This window comes from Phocoena phocoena, chromosome 2 (genome assembly GCF_963924675.1).
Source record: "Phocoena phocoena chromosome 2, mPhoPho1.1, whole genome shotgun sequence".
NCBI classification, from domain to species: Eukaryota; Metazoa; Chordata; class Mammalia; order Artiodactyla; family Phocoenidae; genus Phocoena; species Phocoena phocoena.
The window spans coordinates 25,694,020-25,710,509 of NC_089220.1; the positions used below are offsets into that span (position 1 = coordinate 25,694,020).

The following is a 16,490-nucleotide window of genomic DNA, read 5'->3' on the forward strand; positions in this document are numbered from 1 at the left end:
TTAGTTTTAAGTTTTTCCCCAAATACCTTAAATTTCAGTTGTTGAGTTAAAAACTCAAAATTAAACTCTTCACTGCCTCGTGGTCCAAAGTTAGGGGAATTGGCCCAGCGGGAGGGGCAGCATCTTGGGTGGCTGAGCTGGGACACGCTCTTCCCGCTGCCCCTCACCCTGCCCCACTATCAGCCCCAACTTCCCCAGGAGCGAGGCCGGTTCTGGCAGGCAGATGCCGGCCCCCAGAAGTGGGTGCAGCTGGGGGCACTGCCGCCTGCCTCACACCCGGATCTGGTACCCATTGAGGTCTGGCATGGCTTTGGGCTCCGAAGGCTTCTTCTCACCAGAAGGCCTGCAGGGAGGAGAGAGCAGAGGAGGGGGAAGGGGTGAGTGGCCAGTCAGGGAGGTGCGGGAGCAGGGTCCCCACCTCCCCAGTCTCCAAGGTGTCCCAAAGGAATCGGTAGAGCCCCTGCGGAAGTGTGTTTCTGCAGCGCCCACACGCCTTGCTGCCCTGAGTGTGGTCCCTGCACTCTCTTGCAGGTACTGCTTTCCACGGAGGTCAGCAATTCCGGCTGCAGTTAAGTAAGTGTAATAGTGTAATGCTTCGGTCTCTGTGAGGGGGATCTGTTCTCTCTGAAAACCTCCTAGGTCAAAGTGAAGGATGCTGGATATTGGAGGCCAGCTTGGCGGCCCTTCCACCAGAGAGGTGCTTCCAGAATGACAACGACATTTAAAGCACGAGCCAGGCCGACGTGTAGGAGGCAAATCTGATGAGGCAGGCTGGTGTCTTAACGGGATGTTTCTGCAGAAACCACAGACTCACAGGGGCAAAAGTTTCATTCAAAGCCAGCCACCAGCTGCCATCTGACGTCAAACCTTTTCCAGTGATATTCCTGGAAGGATTCACTGTAGGCAGAGCCCCGCCCCTTCTACCCTCCCTCCCACAGAGCCCATTCTGCAGCTGGCCTCCAGCCTTCCCTGTGGGTCTCCGGCTTGGCATCTGGGCCCCGCATAGGATGACCAGTGGGCCAGCAATGTCTTCTCTTGAGAAATGGGATCTCATCGCCTCCATATTAACGCACAAACAAACACACCATCCTAAGTTCCCTCCAGCAGAGACAAAAAAGAGAAAGGTGAGAAAGAGAAGAGGTGGGGGGAAGAACAGAGGGATCTGGAAGATGAGAGGGAAGGAAAACGCCTTTTGCTGTCTCCCCAGCCCCGCCACCCAAGGCGAAACCCTTTTCTCACCGCCTTTCACTGCGGCTGTTCCTGCGGTGGGGGCTAGACTGGCCCCGCTGTGGGGAGGACACATCCTTCTTGCGGTCCTTGGTGGGGGAGGGAGGGCCGGTCCCTTTGCCAATCTTGGTGGGGAGGAAGAAACAAACACTCATTCCAGGACTGCCCCAGAGCCCGTCCTGCCCGGCAGGAGCCACAAGCCCCAAAGCTGCCCTGGGCAGGGCCCAGGAAGCCTCGAGCCATGCTCTGCCGTCCCAGGGTCTTCCCAAACCTGTTTCCCAGACACTACAACTGCCAGGGCAGTGGTTCCACAGCAGGGCTGCCTAATCTCTGTTGGCCCCTGAAATAGCAAGAATATGGGTGGAAGTTACTGAGGGTTCATGTTGGCCCTTGAGAAAAGGGCCATTTACCCATGCCAGGTAGATGTGCTGGCTGGGGAAACAGCCCATGTCTGAGCTATGGGCTGGGATCCTACCAGACCCAAGGGTGACACTGGTTATCTCGAGTCAAATCAGAAGTTCAGACTAGCAGCTATATCTCTGATTAAGGAAAAAAATGAGAAAAGCAAGTGAATTTACGCAGCACTGTCCGTTCGACCTGAATCTTCAAAACTTGGGGTATACGGGAGTGGTACTGGAAGGGGGCAAAAAACATGGGAAATGCACAGCACCAAACAGATTGGGAAACACAGCACGAAAAACTAGGCAATAGTGCCTCCAACTCTAGCTCCAACCTGCTCCCCTGAAGATGCAGTAACACTCCAGCAGCTGGGCACCCAGAGCTCTGCAGGGGAAGAGGGCAGCCCCTGAAAGCGGCAGGGTCAACTACAGCCCGCTTCTGCCCTGGGGAAGGCACTGTTGCCCCACGGTCTTGGCCTAGGGGCTGGCTGGCGGGGCAGGGCTGCCTTAGCTCTGCCGCATCCCCGCTGGGACACCTGAAAGCACCTGTGATGTGCCTGGGTTCGCCATCCGGACACTGAGCCCCAGTCCCTTCTGCCTCCCACAGCCCGTGAGCAAGTCTCTGGGCTGCCCGTACCTCACTTCCTTACTCTGAAAAGGGAGCACCCACTGCTGCCCGCTGCCCTCCCGGCGTTTTGGGGAGCAGCAGTGGATGCAAAGGTGCCACAGTCATGGCTGCGGCCCCAGGCTACCCGGAGGGGCAGCGCACAGGGCTGCATGACTGGGCAATGGGGAGGGGCCGGCAGGCCCCAGAGGAGGCACCCCCATCCACGGGAAACCAGGGAGAGGCCAAGATTTTGCTCACCTGTAAGGCTCTGGGGGCCAACTCCTCAGCAGCTCAGCCTGACTACTTCTGGGTCCAGCAGCCCCTCCCCCTCCTCCGAGACCCCTGCTCAGTGGGTGTGGGAAAGCGGGAGAAGGGACCACCCCTCCTTGTGTCCCCACAGTCTGAACCTCCTCCATTTTCTGACTTCCTCCTAGCCCTTCACTGGGGCTAGGGGTCAAGAGTCAGGATACACGGGGGTGATGGCAGCTGCTGCCCACCCCACACGACCATTCCCTCCAGACAGTCTATGATTTCCCTCCAGTCCTCACGCACAGCCCCCTCCACCTGGCCTGTGGCACCCCTGCCCTCCTCCACGTGCTCAGACCCGGCTCGTCTGCTGCCCCCTCCAGAGCCTCCCCTGGCCTGCTCATCGGAGGGGGCTGTCTCATGGATAACGACCTTTGAGTAAAGCCCGGAAACTTCTCCCCCTCATCTCCCTTAATCCTGGCACCACCTCTGCTGGGGCGGGGGCGGGGGCGGGGGGGGGGGGGGACAGGGGAGGAGGGAGGGGGCTTCCCTGGAAGAGCGACGCCCTACGAAGCGGCAGCCCTTCCGTCTCCACCCCTGTCGGCCCCTGGTTGCTCACACCCCTGGACGCTCGCGGGCAGGGCGGCCGCTCACACGGACCTTGAGCCGCATGTCGCGGGCGTGCCGCTCCAGCTCCTTGCGGAAGTCCTCGCGGCCCAGCCTCTCCACGTCCAGGACCGAGTGCTTCCACTCGATCTGCTCCACGCTGTGCGGGTCGTGGGACACGCACTGACCCAGCTTCACCTTCTTCAACACGTGCCAGCAGCGGCTGTAGGCGGCCTCGTAGTCCAGCACGAGCTCGCTGAGGGTGCGGAAGGCCGGCGGCTTGTACATCAGGTCCTCGCGCCGGCTCATGCCCAGCGCCCCGTAGCGGCCGCCGAAGTTCACCCCCAGCACGATGTGGCGGAAGTAGTTCCCTGAGAAGTAGGTCTTGAAGCTGATGGGGAAGCGTTCCAGGGTAGGCATGCTGTTGGTGAGGTAACTGACCGCGCCGCCCCAGCTAAGGAAACAGCCAGGGAGAGGCCCAAGGGCCAGCGCGCAGGGGCGGGACGGCCTCCACCCCAACCTGGGAGAGGCTAAGTGAGCGGCCCTGCACCCCAGCTCCTGAGTGCTGGCAACAGGTCTTGCTCACCTCCACTTCCTGTCGTCAGGGTTGGGCCTGGCATAAGTAGGTGCTCAATAAACTCAATCTCTATGGGTCAGGGCACTCAGTGATTACCGGCTGCTGCTACGACCTCAAGCAGGGCTCACCAAATAACACCTTAAGAGTGAGGCCGGCATTCCAAACCGCAGGGCCCTCCAGAGTCCTGGGCTGAAGGAAGGGTAAGAGGGCCCTCTGCACACCACCCCGTCTCCCTCTCTCCCGTCAGTCACACAGCCCTCCTCACCTCTACCTTGTCTCTCACACCGTCTTTCTCTCACACACACTTCCTCACAGATGCACTGACAATCCTGTCCTCTCTCTCTCCACCCCCTACGCACAGACATACTGCCTGTTGCTCTTCAAAGAAAAGCAAGCTTGCCCCCGTGGCCTGGGAGGCCGAGAGCCTGGTCCAGTGGCCCACTGCAACCTCCACGGGGGACCTTCTGCGCCAGCTCTTTCCTCTAGCTGCTCCCTCCACCCCCCACTGCAGCTGCCAGTTCGTCCTCAGGCCTCAGGCTTGGCCAGCATCGCTGACCTCCCTTTCTAAAGCAAGTCTGCTCTACGTATTTTCCCCACAGCACATCACCACAATCTGTAATTATTTTTCTTACTTCTTGGTTTACTTGCTTATTTTCTGTCTCCCCGACTAGAATGTAATCTTCTGAGAATGGGGACCTTGTCTGTCACGTTCTTTGCTGTTATCTCTGGGGCCCAGCACAGAGGTGGGCCCATAACAGTCACTCAAAACTCTTCTTGAACAAACGGGTAGAATAAGATAAACAGGATAAAAGCTTGGAGGAGAGACCACGGAGACACTGCATCCAGCGTCCTACGTGCACCCGCTCATTCAACTGTCCTAACAAACTTGCGGGATGGGATTGCCATCGTCCCCTTCTGCAGAGGAGGACTCCAAGGCTCAGAGATGTTAAGGAACTTGTTCGGCGTCACACAGTGAGGATGCGGCAGAGCTAGGATTCAGGTCCAGGTTGGCCTGACCCCGAAGTCTGTTCTCTCAGTCACCACGATGCTTACGGAGCCCGACTCCTTGCAAGCGAGTGACTGGGGACACAGATGAGCAAGGCACAGGCTCAGTGTGCAGCGAGGATGAGGCCCAGGGACAAACCCAATACAGTGCTCACCACGTGTGTAGGAGGGACCCGTGGTGGTCCTGTGGGGACAGTGGGGAGGGGTCCCCCCAGATGGGGGCTGCTCCTATTTTCTTCCCGCCAGCAGGTAACCCCTGAAAAGCCTGCAGGACCACGTGATCCCGTCTGGACCAGCTTCTCTGTGTGCTCAGGGGAAGGGGAACCGAGTCTCCCTCTTACGATGGGGTGGGAACCTCCACTTTGGTGTGTGGCTCTGAAGGGGTTGCTGGCAGCAGCCTGGAGTTCTTGGGCTGGCCTCACACTTGTCCCAGCAAAGAACCCTCTGGAGAGGGACATGCTCGTGGGGCTCTTTGGTCCATAGAGGACTGCCACAGTAGGCTTAGCTCTGAGGACCCCTCAGGGAGGGGGACCGGGGGCACCCCTTCAGTGTCTTCACATAGTTTAAGGCAGGTATGCCTACGGGGGTGGGGAGTGTCCCCCTCAGATCACAGTCCTCCTCAAAGAAGCTGTGCTCCTGGCCTTTGACCGTCGTCTTCTCCTCCGGGACCTGCCCTAGCGAGTGGACTCCTCCGTCCCATTAGGCACCTGCCACCTTGCCCTGCTCAGCACAGAGCCAGGTGCCTGCACCAGGGGTGGCAAACAGAATACTTAAAAGCCTTGGTAGGTGCAGGAAAGAGGGTGATGTGAGGGGTGGTGGGCAGAGAGGGATCGAGATTGGCCTTCAGTTGGTACAACTGAGTGATGGGCACATGGGTTCCATTATATTAATCTATGCTTATACAAGGTTAAAATTTTCTGCAAAAAAACAAAACAGGGTAGGGCTCAGGCAGGGTCCACTTATGACAGAGGACTGGCCATAAACACCTGTCTCCTTACTTTGCTCTAACTGGGGATATTGGGGGGCTTCTATGTCCCACTTAGCTACTCTTGTAACCCAGCCATAGGTCCCAGTTCTACCCTTTGGGTGGGGGAGACTGAGAAACCCTGTTTGCTTTTTTTTTAATAGGCAGTTTTATATCAAAGATCCCATCCATTATCTCCACAAATTAACATGTCCTAGAAATGCCAACATCTGGGCATCCAACCTGCTTCTTCCAGACTCTGGTTCTGGGAAATAGCACAACAGCCTTATGAAACAATGCGCCCTGATCTGTGGTTCTGAGAACAGGGTCACCGCGTCCACGACTCAAAAAAAGCTGCCCAGTAAGCCTCGGAAGTTAGCAACTGAGATGCAAGGGACTGAGTCCCCCTCAAGCTCGTTCACATTGGGCCAAGTTCATGACTGCTGGGAGAGGGAGCCGGGAGGGCCCTGGAGCTCACTCAGCCCTCCCCTTCCAGAGGACGAAGCTGGCCCAGAGGTGCTGAGCACGTACCTACCCCCACCCAGGCCTCGCAGAGGAAGGATACATTCCCAGGATCACGGCTTCCAGGCATTTGATTGGCAGAGCCTCTTTGGTCATTTCCTTGGCCAGGTCCATCAGCCTGGGGGGAAGGGAGGCAAGAGTCATAAGGACAGAGGCTCCTTCCGGTGAAGGAGTATCTCGAGGTGGACTAGAGATGCTAGATGGACAGAGACTCCCCTCCCTTTCAAGCTACCTCAGCTCAGGCCCAGCACCACCCTCTCCTTCCCCTCACATCCTTCCTGAGCCTAAGTGGGTGGGAGAAGAGGCAATCACTGAAGTTAAGGAAAGAGGCCTCTTCCCCCTCCCCTCAGGCTCTGCTCCAAGACCTCTGGCGGGGAGGGTGAATGGGGGGCATGCAGAGGTAGGCAGATATTTGACAGCCACTGGGCTAGGGGCCCTCTGTGAAGGTGGTGTTTGGGGGGCCCATGGGAGAGCATGCCAAGGGTGCTGGAGACATTGGCCTTGATCTTGATCTTGTCTCTTCCACAGCACAGTGGACACCCCTGACCCAACTCCAACTTCTCGGAAGAGTTTGTAATTGATTGTAACAGCTGCCCCGCAGCTGGCCAGCTGCCTGGGGCCTGGACATGGGATCTCAGGAAGTTAGCTGCCCAGTGACTCCCCTGCCTGCTTCTTGAACTTGGAATTCAGGCCACTTTAACATAGACTATCCCTGAAGCCTGGTTCCTCCCTCCTCACCAAATGCTGCCCTCTGGGCCTCGGAATGCAGCCTGGCCACTGGCTTTGCTGGGGAGGGTGCTGGACTCCTCCATCCCATGAGGCTGGAGCTGGGCCCACACACACAGCGGCCACAGGACAACAAGAGCAAAGCTTTGGGGTGAGCAAGGCTGCATTCCACCCGGTGGCTTGGAAAGGGGGTAATTAAGTAATTAGCTAATAAGCCATTTAAAGCATTTTTTACAAGGCAGTGAACATGGACAGATTATATGTGGAGCAAGACATAAAATTCACATTAATTTTAAAAGCACAGGGTTTTAGACGCCTGGACAGCTTTGCGCTGGGCCCCCAGACCCAGCTGTGGCATTCAGTCTCCATTCTGATCTGCCCTAAGGGTTTCTTCGGGGTGGATCCAGTCAGGGGTCAACACTTGGGGTGTAGAATGGGAAGTGAGAGATGCAGTGTTCTCTCCAGTGGGGTCCCTGTTGCTCAGAAACTGGGCCTTGTATTAAGTGACCAGAAGAGAGTCCAGTAAGGCCACTGGGGTGACATGCAGGTCCCTGCCGTGGGGAGTGCACAGGCAGCTCCAGGGAATGGAGAGAGGCGGAGGGCTCTCTCCTGCGAGGCCCACCTCTCTTAAAAAGAAGACGAGGCTCACACCCAGACATCTACCTGGGACTGCCCTCTGTCATCACCAAGCTGGGGGGCTGCCATCACCCTCCTGGCTCAGCGTGGATGTCAGGGTTCCTCATCCTCAAGGGAGCCCCGGCTGCCCGTCTTGGCCAGAGTCCCCTCTTTAGGATGTCCTAAGGAGGGCCCCACGGTGGTACTTGTCCTGCAGGCGGGCTCCCCTGGGAAGAGTCCCTGCCTGCCTCATAAGCTTCCACCCACAGGTGCCCGAGGGGCTCCAACTGGACCAGGCGCTGTTACCTTGGTGCAGAGGGACGAGGCACTCCCCACACTTACCCTGTCAGAGGTCTGCTCTTCTTAATTTCAAAGAACTGCGTCCCTGTGTGATTGTACCTGTGGGTGCCGGTTAAGGGCTTCCTGGCTTGACCTGGAAGAGGTGTGTCCCTCTGCCCTCATCCAGACCCTGGGGGTCCAGCACTCCCAGCGGTGCAGGCTGGGTAAGGACCCCACAAAATGCTTCTGTAAGGCACCTGGGAGGATGCTCAAGACCTGACTGTCTGAAGGGAGAAGGGGACGCCGCACGCTGCTTCTCCTTGCCCCACAGGGCCCCTCTGCGGCCTTCCCTCTCATCCTCTGCTACCACCCTTGCTCTCCTAGGGAGGGAGCCGTGGGGCAGGCAACCAGGGCTGGGAAAGAGGCTGAGCCCTGGACAGCTCTCTGCAGTACTTCATAGTCCAACCAGTGAGAAACAGTGCGAACTGGGAGAAGGCTGGGGTGGGATTCCTGCACGACTGCGTTGCTGAGTGCCGCTCCCAAGCCAACCGCCTCCCTCTCTGGGCCCCAACGCCCCCCACCCCCACCCCCCACGGCAAAGGAAGGGCTGGACCCAGTTTTCAGTCACCAGCCTGCCTTTTCTTCTGCTCAGGACCCGTGCCTGTGCCTGGTCCTGCCATCTCTGACCGAATCTGCAGCTAGGAGGGCAGGGGAGAGCCTAGGTCGCATAGCTCCAGGCAGGGCACAGGGGTGGAGGGGCCCAACTCAGGGACACTGGGGAATCCTGGGCTCAGGGGAGCCTCTTCCCATGCTGGGCAACTGGCCTCCTGCCAGGGAAGAAAAAGGTGAAGAAATGGGAGAAACTTCCAAGATGGGGAAGTTACCTCCCGAAGCATAAAATCCTTTTTCTCCATCTACCTGCTGCCCTCCCACCACATAGCCATTTTAGACCAGTTTTTAAACAGCCCCAAGGGAAACTCCCCTCTCTCTCTCTGCTGGCGCTGGATGGTCAGCAGAGGAGGTCTGGCCTGGCGGACCTGGACTAGGCTTCCACCAGCAGGTCGCTCAGGAGACATTTACCCCATCACACAGAGGAGGAAGCAGGTGGCAGAGAGGCTGGAGTGCGTCTGGCATTCATCAAACTACCTCCAACACCCGGGCGGACACAGGCTGTGCTTACACGACTCCGGGGCACAGAGATGCCATGGGAACGGCGCCCCTGGAGTTGTGGAGTGAGGCTGCTCTGCCGAGCCCTCTCTGGCCCTGTCCAAAAACAAGCCCACTTGGCCTTTGGACCAGCCAGACGGTGGCCATGACCCTGACCAGGGAGGATACTGCAGCTCCCTGATGTAGCGCTGCACAGCTTCCAGGCGCTCAGGGACAGGAGTAGAGGGCTGGAACGTAGGCACACTCGGTATGGGAATCTGGGGACGGAGAAAGAGCTCTGGTCACAGAGGGACGCTCACCGTGGAGCTTCCAGCCCACCCAACACTCAGATTAGCCCCCAGAGAAGCCACATCCCATGGAGGGCCACCCCGGTTCTCTCCTCGGCCGAGCCTCTCTCCTCGGCAGCCCCTTCCAGAGGCTCCCGTCAGGCCCCCACCATAGCCCTTCCTCTCCCTCCTGGCACTGGACAGCATTTCTAACTTGGAGCTTACGTCCATGTGCCAATTTTATGCTTCTTTAATGATTTCAGAAAGACACAGGTTGACTCACCTGACTCACAGGTGTTTGAATTTTAAATTTCATTAACTTCAAGGCTTAACAGGAATGTCAGTATTGGGGTGGTGTTCACTCTGGTTCAAGGGCCGGATCAAAATCGGTTTACCAGGTGTCCCTGTCCTGGGCTGGGGGAGTGCTCCGTGAGAGGCGGACACACCCTCGGCAGGTGGTGTCACGCACCACCCCCCATATCACAGCACAGCGACCAGGCCTTCCAGCTCCAAGCTAAGCTGTCCAGGAGGAAGTGCAGGGGGCACGTGGTTTGGGACGGGTCTTGCCATGGAGTAGCCACTTTGAAGGGGTTCCACGGCAGCACACGAACTCCGGTTCCCCTTCAATAGCCCCCTGTCCTGCCAGCTCCACACCTGTAATCAGCACAGGTAACCAGGGAACTGTACAGTCCTCCTCACCGGAAGAGACTTTCCAGAGCCAGACCCAGGAAGGGGAGAGGTGGGGTGTCGGGCAGGGGCCTCCTGAGGGCTGGGAACCGCCAGCCTGGGCTGCCCGGATGCTGGGAGTCAGGTTAGGAGCTGTGGACCCCTAGGGCTGTCCCTCAGCAACCAAGCCGTTGCCAGGAAAGAGGCCACCACCAGGTGTGCACCCCCAGGCCACCCTCTCCGGCCAGGGGAGCCCGAAGTCTGGCGGTTTGGCTGCCACAAGTCAGTGAGGCCTCAGAAGCCAAGGGAAGCATCAACCGGGTCCTCGGGGTTACAGAACGGCCTTCACTGGGTAGAAGAACCAGATTCCCAGGGCCAAGGCCCACCCCTCTGGGGTCCCCCTTGGCTACCAGCACTGCCAGCTGTGAGGTGGCCTCAGGCTCCTCACACGAAAAGGTCCCACGCTCTTGCCCCCAGGCCTCTGCCCCGCCCCCCAGCAGGTAGGGGCTGCTGGGAGTGTCGGTGTGCACAGGTAGCGAAGGGAAAGGGCAAAGCAGGAGCCCACAGGTAGGGCTGGGCTGGGGGAGGCGCTCCCTGTGGTGTGGTGAAGGCACAGCCTTTTAAATAACGTGGCTACAGCGGCTGGGGCTCTGACATGAAGGGAAGTGACACACCAGTGATCACGGATGGCAGGGGGACACAGCACAGCCTCTAACAGACACCTACTTGCCCCAAGGGGCCGAGGCACAGCGGGAAGGCCAGGTCCAGGAGGCAGCTCTGCGTGAACTTCCTCCCCCTCCCTGCCCGTCCCCTCCTTCCAGTCTGGGCAGTCCCAAGCCACTGACACCTCATCTGGAGGAAGCTATTTTCCCTTTCACACCACCCCCTGCTGCCCAGACTGTCGCCACCACTTACAATCAGCAGGGGGATAAGAGCCCCGGACGGTGGGCTCTCCCCCTGCCTGCCTGACCACCCTGTGCCAGATGGGCTCCAGAACTCTCTGAGGGCCTGGCTGGCCTCCCTGTGTCAAGGATATGGGGTGGGAGAGGAATTACTGCACAAGTTACTATAAACAGCACGGCACGTGGCTTCTTCAGGTGGAAGATCGATCCCAGGCACGTCGTTCCCACTTCCCGTGAGGGCATCCAGTGACTTCGAGGAGCCTGGGTAGGGACTGTAAGTACACCCTCCCGAGAGACACTCCAAACAAGGAGGGCACTGTGGTCCAAGAGTCCTTAGACTAAGCTCACAGGAGCCAGCCCTGGGCCAGGGCCGGGCGGTACCCACGAGGGCATCCCCTGCCACCCAGACAGAGGACCCAGGAACTGGCGGCTCTGCAAAAACTAAACGGCTCCAAAAAAGTTAAAAAAGACCTGGGATCCATGAGCAGGGGCTTAAAGGCCACCATCACTGAGGCTTAGCTGGAGGGAGCTGTCCAGCGGCTCAGTGACACATTAACTCACGTTAACCATTGCCAACAGGCCGGCACCTTTCTTCTGAATGTTCACACAAGCATACACTCATTCACTCAAAACAAACAGGCAAGATTCTGTACATCCAAATGATTGGGCCTAGTGGAGGGCTGGCAGCCTGGGTTTGCCCACAGCCCCCAACCCCAAACCAGAAGCCAGGAAATGCACCCTCACTGTTGAGCAGTGGGGTTAAGTGGGGTCACAGTGGAGGTAAGTGATATTGGCCCAGATCAATTCAGGGATGACTCCTCCTCCACTACCAAGGCCAAGGGTTACCTTAGCTCCAGGAACCCCCTAAAGTCCTGAGTTCTATTAAGACATTCTCCCCCGGCGGAGTCCATCTCAGACTAGAACAGAAAGGAGGCTTGGGGGAGGGGGGGCAGCCCGCAACTGAGTGTGTGGACAAGAAGTACGATAGCCTAAAGGCTGATAGAGCTGGATCTGGAACCGGTCCATCTCTGTCTAAATCCCAAGCCCGCCGTTCACTGCCTGGCAGCAAGATCCTAGTGGGTGCCATAACAGAACCAACCTCAGAGTCTAGATGAGACACTGCATGTCCAGGCCTTACGACAGGGCCTAAGGCCCTGCACACAGTCTTCTGTACACAGCAGAGGCTCGGCTCCTGCCCACTGTCACTGTTATTCCTGTACGTGCCAAAGACACTGGTCAGCCCATGAGGACCCTGGCAATGCTGGCTTTTTGGGGGGAGATGTCCAAATTCGCATTTTGCAGGAGCTCGGTGTCCAGAGCCCCACCAGTGGCCACTGAGCTTTCACAAAGGTGGTGGCAGGGGCTTCCCTGGTGGTTCAGTGGTTAAGAATCAGCCTGCCAATGCAGGGGACACGGGAAGATCCCACATGCCGCGGAGCAACTAAGCCCGTGTGCCACAACTACTGAGCCTGCGCTCTAGAGCCCGTGAGCCACGACTCCTGAAGCCCGTGTGCCTAGAGCCTGTGATCCGCAACAAGAGAAGCCATGGCAATGAGAAGCCCGCGCACCGCAACAAAGAGTAGCCCCTGCTCACTGCAACCACAGAAAGCCCACACGCGGCAATGAAGACCCAACGCAGCCAAAGATAAATAAATGAAATAAATAAATTTATTAAAAAAAAAAAAGGCAGTGGCAGCTTGAAACATCAAGGAGACATTCATACAAAGGGGCACAAACTGCTCCTGGATCTGTGATGCTTTTAGAAACTGCTGCCCTTTAACACACTGGCATCATCCTTGTAAAGGACGTTTCCCCAAAGCGCCTGTGGGGTGGTCGGCTGCACCCTCACCTCCTTGCTCCACTCACCCATTTCACATGCTTTACTTCTTCAGTTCCTCCCAATAACCCCTCAAAAGTGGGTATTGCTATTATGCCCATTTAATATTTCACAGCTGAGGAAACTGAGGCACAAGGAGTTTGCATACCTTCCACCCACAAGTAGTTACGGAAGAACCGGGATTTGAACATGGTGGATGTGATGTTTTATTACACTACACTGCGGGGGCCCCAGACTCAACCACCTGCAGGGGCCGCACAGGTAACCACAGGGAAGGCAGGCTGAGAGTGAGTGGAGGGGACCGTGGCCACCTGGGGGAGTGGGACCAGCCCTCACCTCCAGCTGCCTCCCGCCATGTGGGATCACAGATTCTCTGTTTCCAGATCTTCTCATTTTCTGAAAAGATGCCAAAAATCTGGACCTTGAATGTGAAATCTCCCTATTTTAAATTTTGGCTCAAGTGGCCTTTTAAAACATTATGCCAGGGCTTCCCTGGTGGCACAGTGGTTGAGAATCCACCTGCCAATGCAGGGAACACGGGTTTGATCCCTGGTCCGGGAAGATCCCACATGCCGCGGAGCAACTAAGCCTGTGCACCACAACTACTGAGCCCGCGCTTTAGAGCCTGCGAGCCACAACTACTGAGCCTGCGTGCCACAACTACTGAAGCCCGCGCTCCTAGAGCCCATGCCCTGCAACAAGAGAAGCCACTGCGATGAGAAGCCCGCACACTGCAACAAACAGTAGCTCCTGCTCGCCGCAACTAGAGAAAGCCCGTGCGCAGCAACGAAGACCCAACGCAGCCAAAAAAGAAAAAACCAACAACACAAAAAAACCAAAAAAAAAAAACCCATTATGCCATCCCCAAACTCTTAGTCTCACCACAGTGTAATCTCTTCTGTGAATGCCTCCGTGTCAACTCCAAGGGCATGACCACTCAGGGAGGGGCCAGCCCAGCACTGGGTGCATACCACTGGCACTCTGGGACCTGACCCTGCTGCCTCCCGGCCTCCTCCACCCTGCCCAGACTCTGGGGCTCCTTCCTACTCTGGGCCGAGGTGGAGGAGGAACCCCACACACACTTTCCCTGTGGTTTGAGGAGGAGAAGTTTCAATTTTCCCAATCCTCTCACACAATTCCCTCAGGACCTGCACACTCCTGCCAGTCATGACACCCCCCAACGGACAACAGCTTCATTCCTTCATCAGTATCTTTCCCATGCGCGAAGCTTGAAGATGACAAGATGACATTACCAAACCAGTTGCTAATGAGGTTGTCAATTTTTGTTTTTCAGCCCCCAGGAGTTGTGACAGTTCTGCAGGGGTCCATTCACACTCTCTCGTAGCCTGATTCAGACATCAGCAGGATGGCTGGATAGCATCTGCTAATCCCCAACTTGCTCACGTGGGAGAAGCACGTGGCCTAGCTTCACTGGAACAAATGCTGAGTGAGATCTAGCCTCTCCTGATGAAGGATGTGAACACAGGTAATGAACATCCAGTAACCAGTACTGGTTTGAGGCTTTACAGTTTCTTAAATGTTTTAAAACATATTCTCTCATTTAAGCTTCACTACAATCAACCCCATTCTACAGATGAGAAAACTGTGGCTCAAACAGGTTGAAGGGGCCTGCTTGAGTTCATAGCTAGGTGGGTGATCAGAACAGATGTCCATATCCTTTGACGTCACACTTCCTTTTCCAGGCATTTATCCCAAGGAAATAATCAGAGATGGACACCCAAATTCATGTTTTAGAATGTGCAACACAGTGTTCTCTTTAAGAGTAAATTATCAGAAACAATGTCCAGACACAGGGAATTAGCTAAATTCTAAATCAGTACAGAAGGCGATTAGGTAGCCTTCAAAATCAAACCACATTTGATTTCCCCTGGAAATATATGGCAGTTCCTCAACCTTCAACCTCTGAATTCAGCCTGTCCCAGAAGATAGTCTCTGATGGTTCTACCAATAAATAACTTGGTAAAAAGAAAACAAAATAGGCCACCTGTCTCCATGTCTAATCCACATTAACTGCTGCTCTTCCTGGCCCCCTCCTACTCACCTGAGCAGGCAGGACCTGAGCCTGGGGCTCTGACCTCTGTCCAATTGGCTTTTCTTGGGGGATTTCAGGACTCTGCATCTGGGAGAGTGCTTTCTTAGTCTTAACCATAATGTTGGGGGAAAAAAAAAAAAATCAGGCACGTTTTTCCACCTAGCACTATAGGGCACAGAAAGTCTCAAGAACCCTTTCATTCAGCAAACACTTACAAGTGCCTGTTCTGTACCAAGCACACAGGAGGTCTTGGAAAGACAAAGATGAATGAGACAGCCTCAGCCTCCATGGTGACACAACTGAAGGAGAGCTGTCATGGAGAAGTTCCAGGCGTACACAGATAAATGACTGAAATTTGCCCCTCTCCACAGGCCCTCTTCTAACTGCCCTTGAACCTCGTGTCCCCCCAAGCAAAGGCCCTGGAACCGGAAGACCTGGGGGTGAGACCCAAGCTCTGCCACTTACTGGCTGTGGGACCCCTAGTTCCTACTTGAGTTTTCAGCATTCTTGTCTGTAAAATGGGTCCCCAAACTGCACTTAATGCACAAGGCTGTTGGAGAATTCAGTAAAACAACACATGAAAATATTTTCTCAACATCTTAAGCCCTGGCGCCTCCTTAGTCATTCATTCTCTCTGCCCACAGTTCTCTGACTTAGCAAATAAGATGTCAGGCCACTTTGGTGTACTTGTTAGTTAATCTGCTGCTCTGCCCACAAAACATGGGCTTTTTAGAAGAGATAGAGGAGGGCCTCCTGGAAACAGGGCATGTGGACCTCACAGAACAACCTCAACGGCAACTGAGAGAAAGTTCTTCTGGACAGGTTCAACCTACCTATATTTTTAACATATTACCACGCCAGTAGTTCCCCACCCCAACACAGAAAGTGTCCCTTTGCTCTGGAAGCCCCAAGGTCACTAAGATCTTAGCTCTCCGCTCCCCTCCCACACACAAACCCCTCACCTTGGGCAGGTCCATGGCCCCACGGATCCGCTGAGCCACCTTCTCTCCATCGGGGTGGATCTTAGCCACGTGCTTCCACATCCTCTCCCAGGTGGCCTCGTCCACAGGCAGCCCACCCCGGTTGATAAAGAAGGGGATGCCTCCATCTCGCAGGTCTTCTTCCCCTTCTTCTTCTGGCTCATCATCTCTCTGGGCTGAGGCTCCTTCGCTGGTCTCCAAACGCCTGGCCCCAGAGGGGACAGCAGCGGCAGTGGGGGCAGCACCGCTGCTGCCGCCCCCAACCGCCTTCTTCCCCCCTGGCATCCCCAAATCCTTGACGGGGGTGGGAGGATGTCTCAGCGGACAGGGGTAAGAAAGGTGGCTCACAGGAGGCCTCCCACACACCAGCTGCAGAGATAACACATGGCCAAACAGAGTGCAAGGCGCCTTTAAGAAACCAGGGCGTGGCTCCCGTACAATAAAATACTACTTGATGGGGGGGGGGGGGGAAATCAGTGCCTCAACACGAAGTGCGGGGCAGAGGGGGTTGGTTGTCCCGGATGAGCCTTAGAGGCCTCGTTCTTTATGAAAAACGGGATCTAGAGAATACTTCCCAACTTGGCAGCTTTCACAAAGCACCCCCATTTGACGGCGAGAACAATAACGGACAGCAGTCTGGGCTGGCAGAGGAAAGTCAGACGGAAACTGAGGCCAGGCAGCTCAGGTCTGCGGCCACGAAAGGGTCAAGGCACGAGTGCCCACGCCGACTGGGCGCCCCAGCTCCCAGTTTTGAAGGCAAGCAAATTCCACTACAAAAATATCGCACTCTCACACCTGCGCGCGCTCCGGGGTGGGTGACTGACCCGACTCCAGGCCGCGTCAGCTC

The 16,490-nt window shown here is 56.4% G+C and overlaps 1 protein-coding gene across 1 annotated transcript; it reads right to left on the minus strand.

Moving 5' to 3' along the window:
• Window positions 1–270: 270 nt before the first annotated feature.
• Window positions 271–15,928, minus strand: VASH1 (vasohibin 1). The gene is made up of 7 exons (XM_065872166.1): window positions 15,626–15,928; window positions 9,108–9,196; window positions 7,836–7,892; window positions 6,196–6,270; window positions 3,139–3,520; window positions 1,240–1,352; window positions 271–343 (listed from the first exon to the last, which is right to left on the minus strand). The coding sequence occupies exons 1-7, from the start codon at window positions 15,926–15,928 to the stop codon at window positions 271–273; spliced, it is 1,092 nt and encodes a 363-aa protein (XP_065728238.1).
• Window positions 15,929–16,490: the final 562 nt, after the last annotated feature.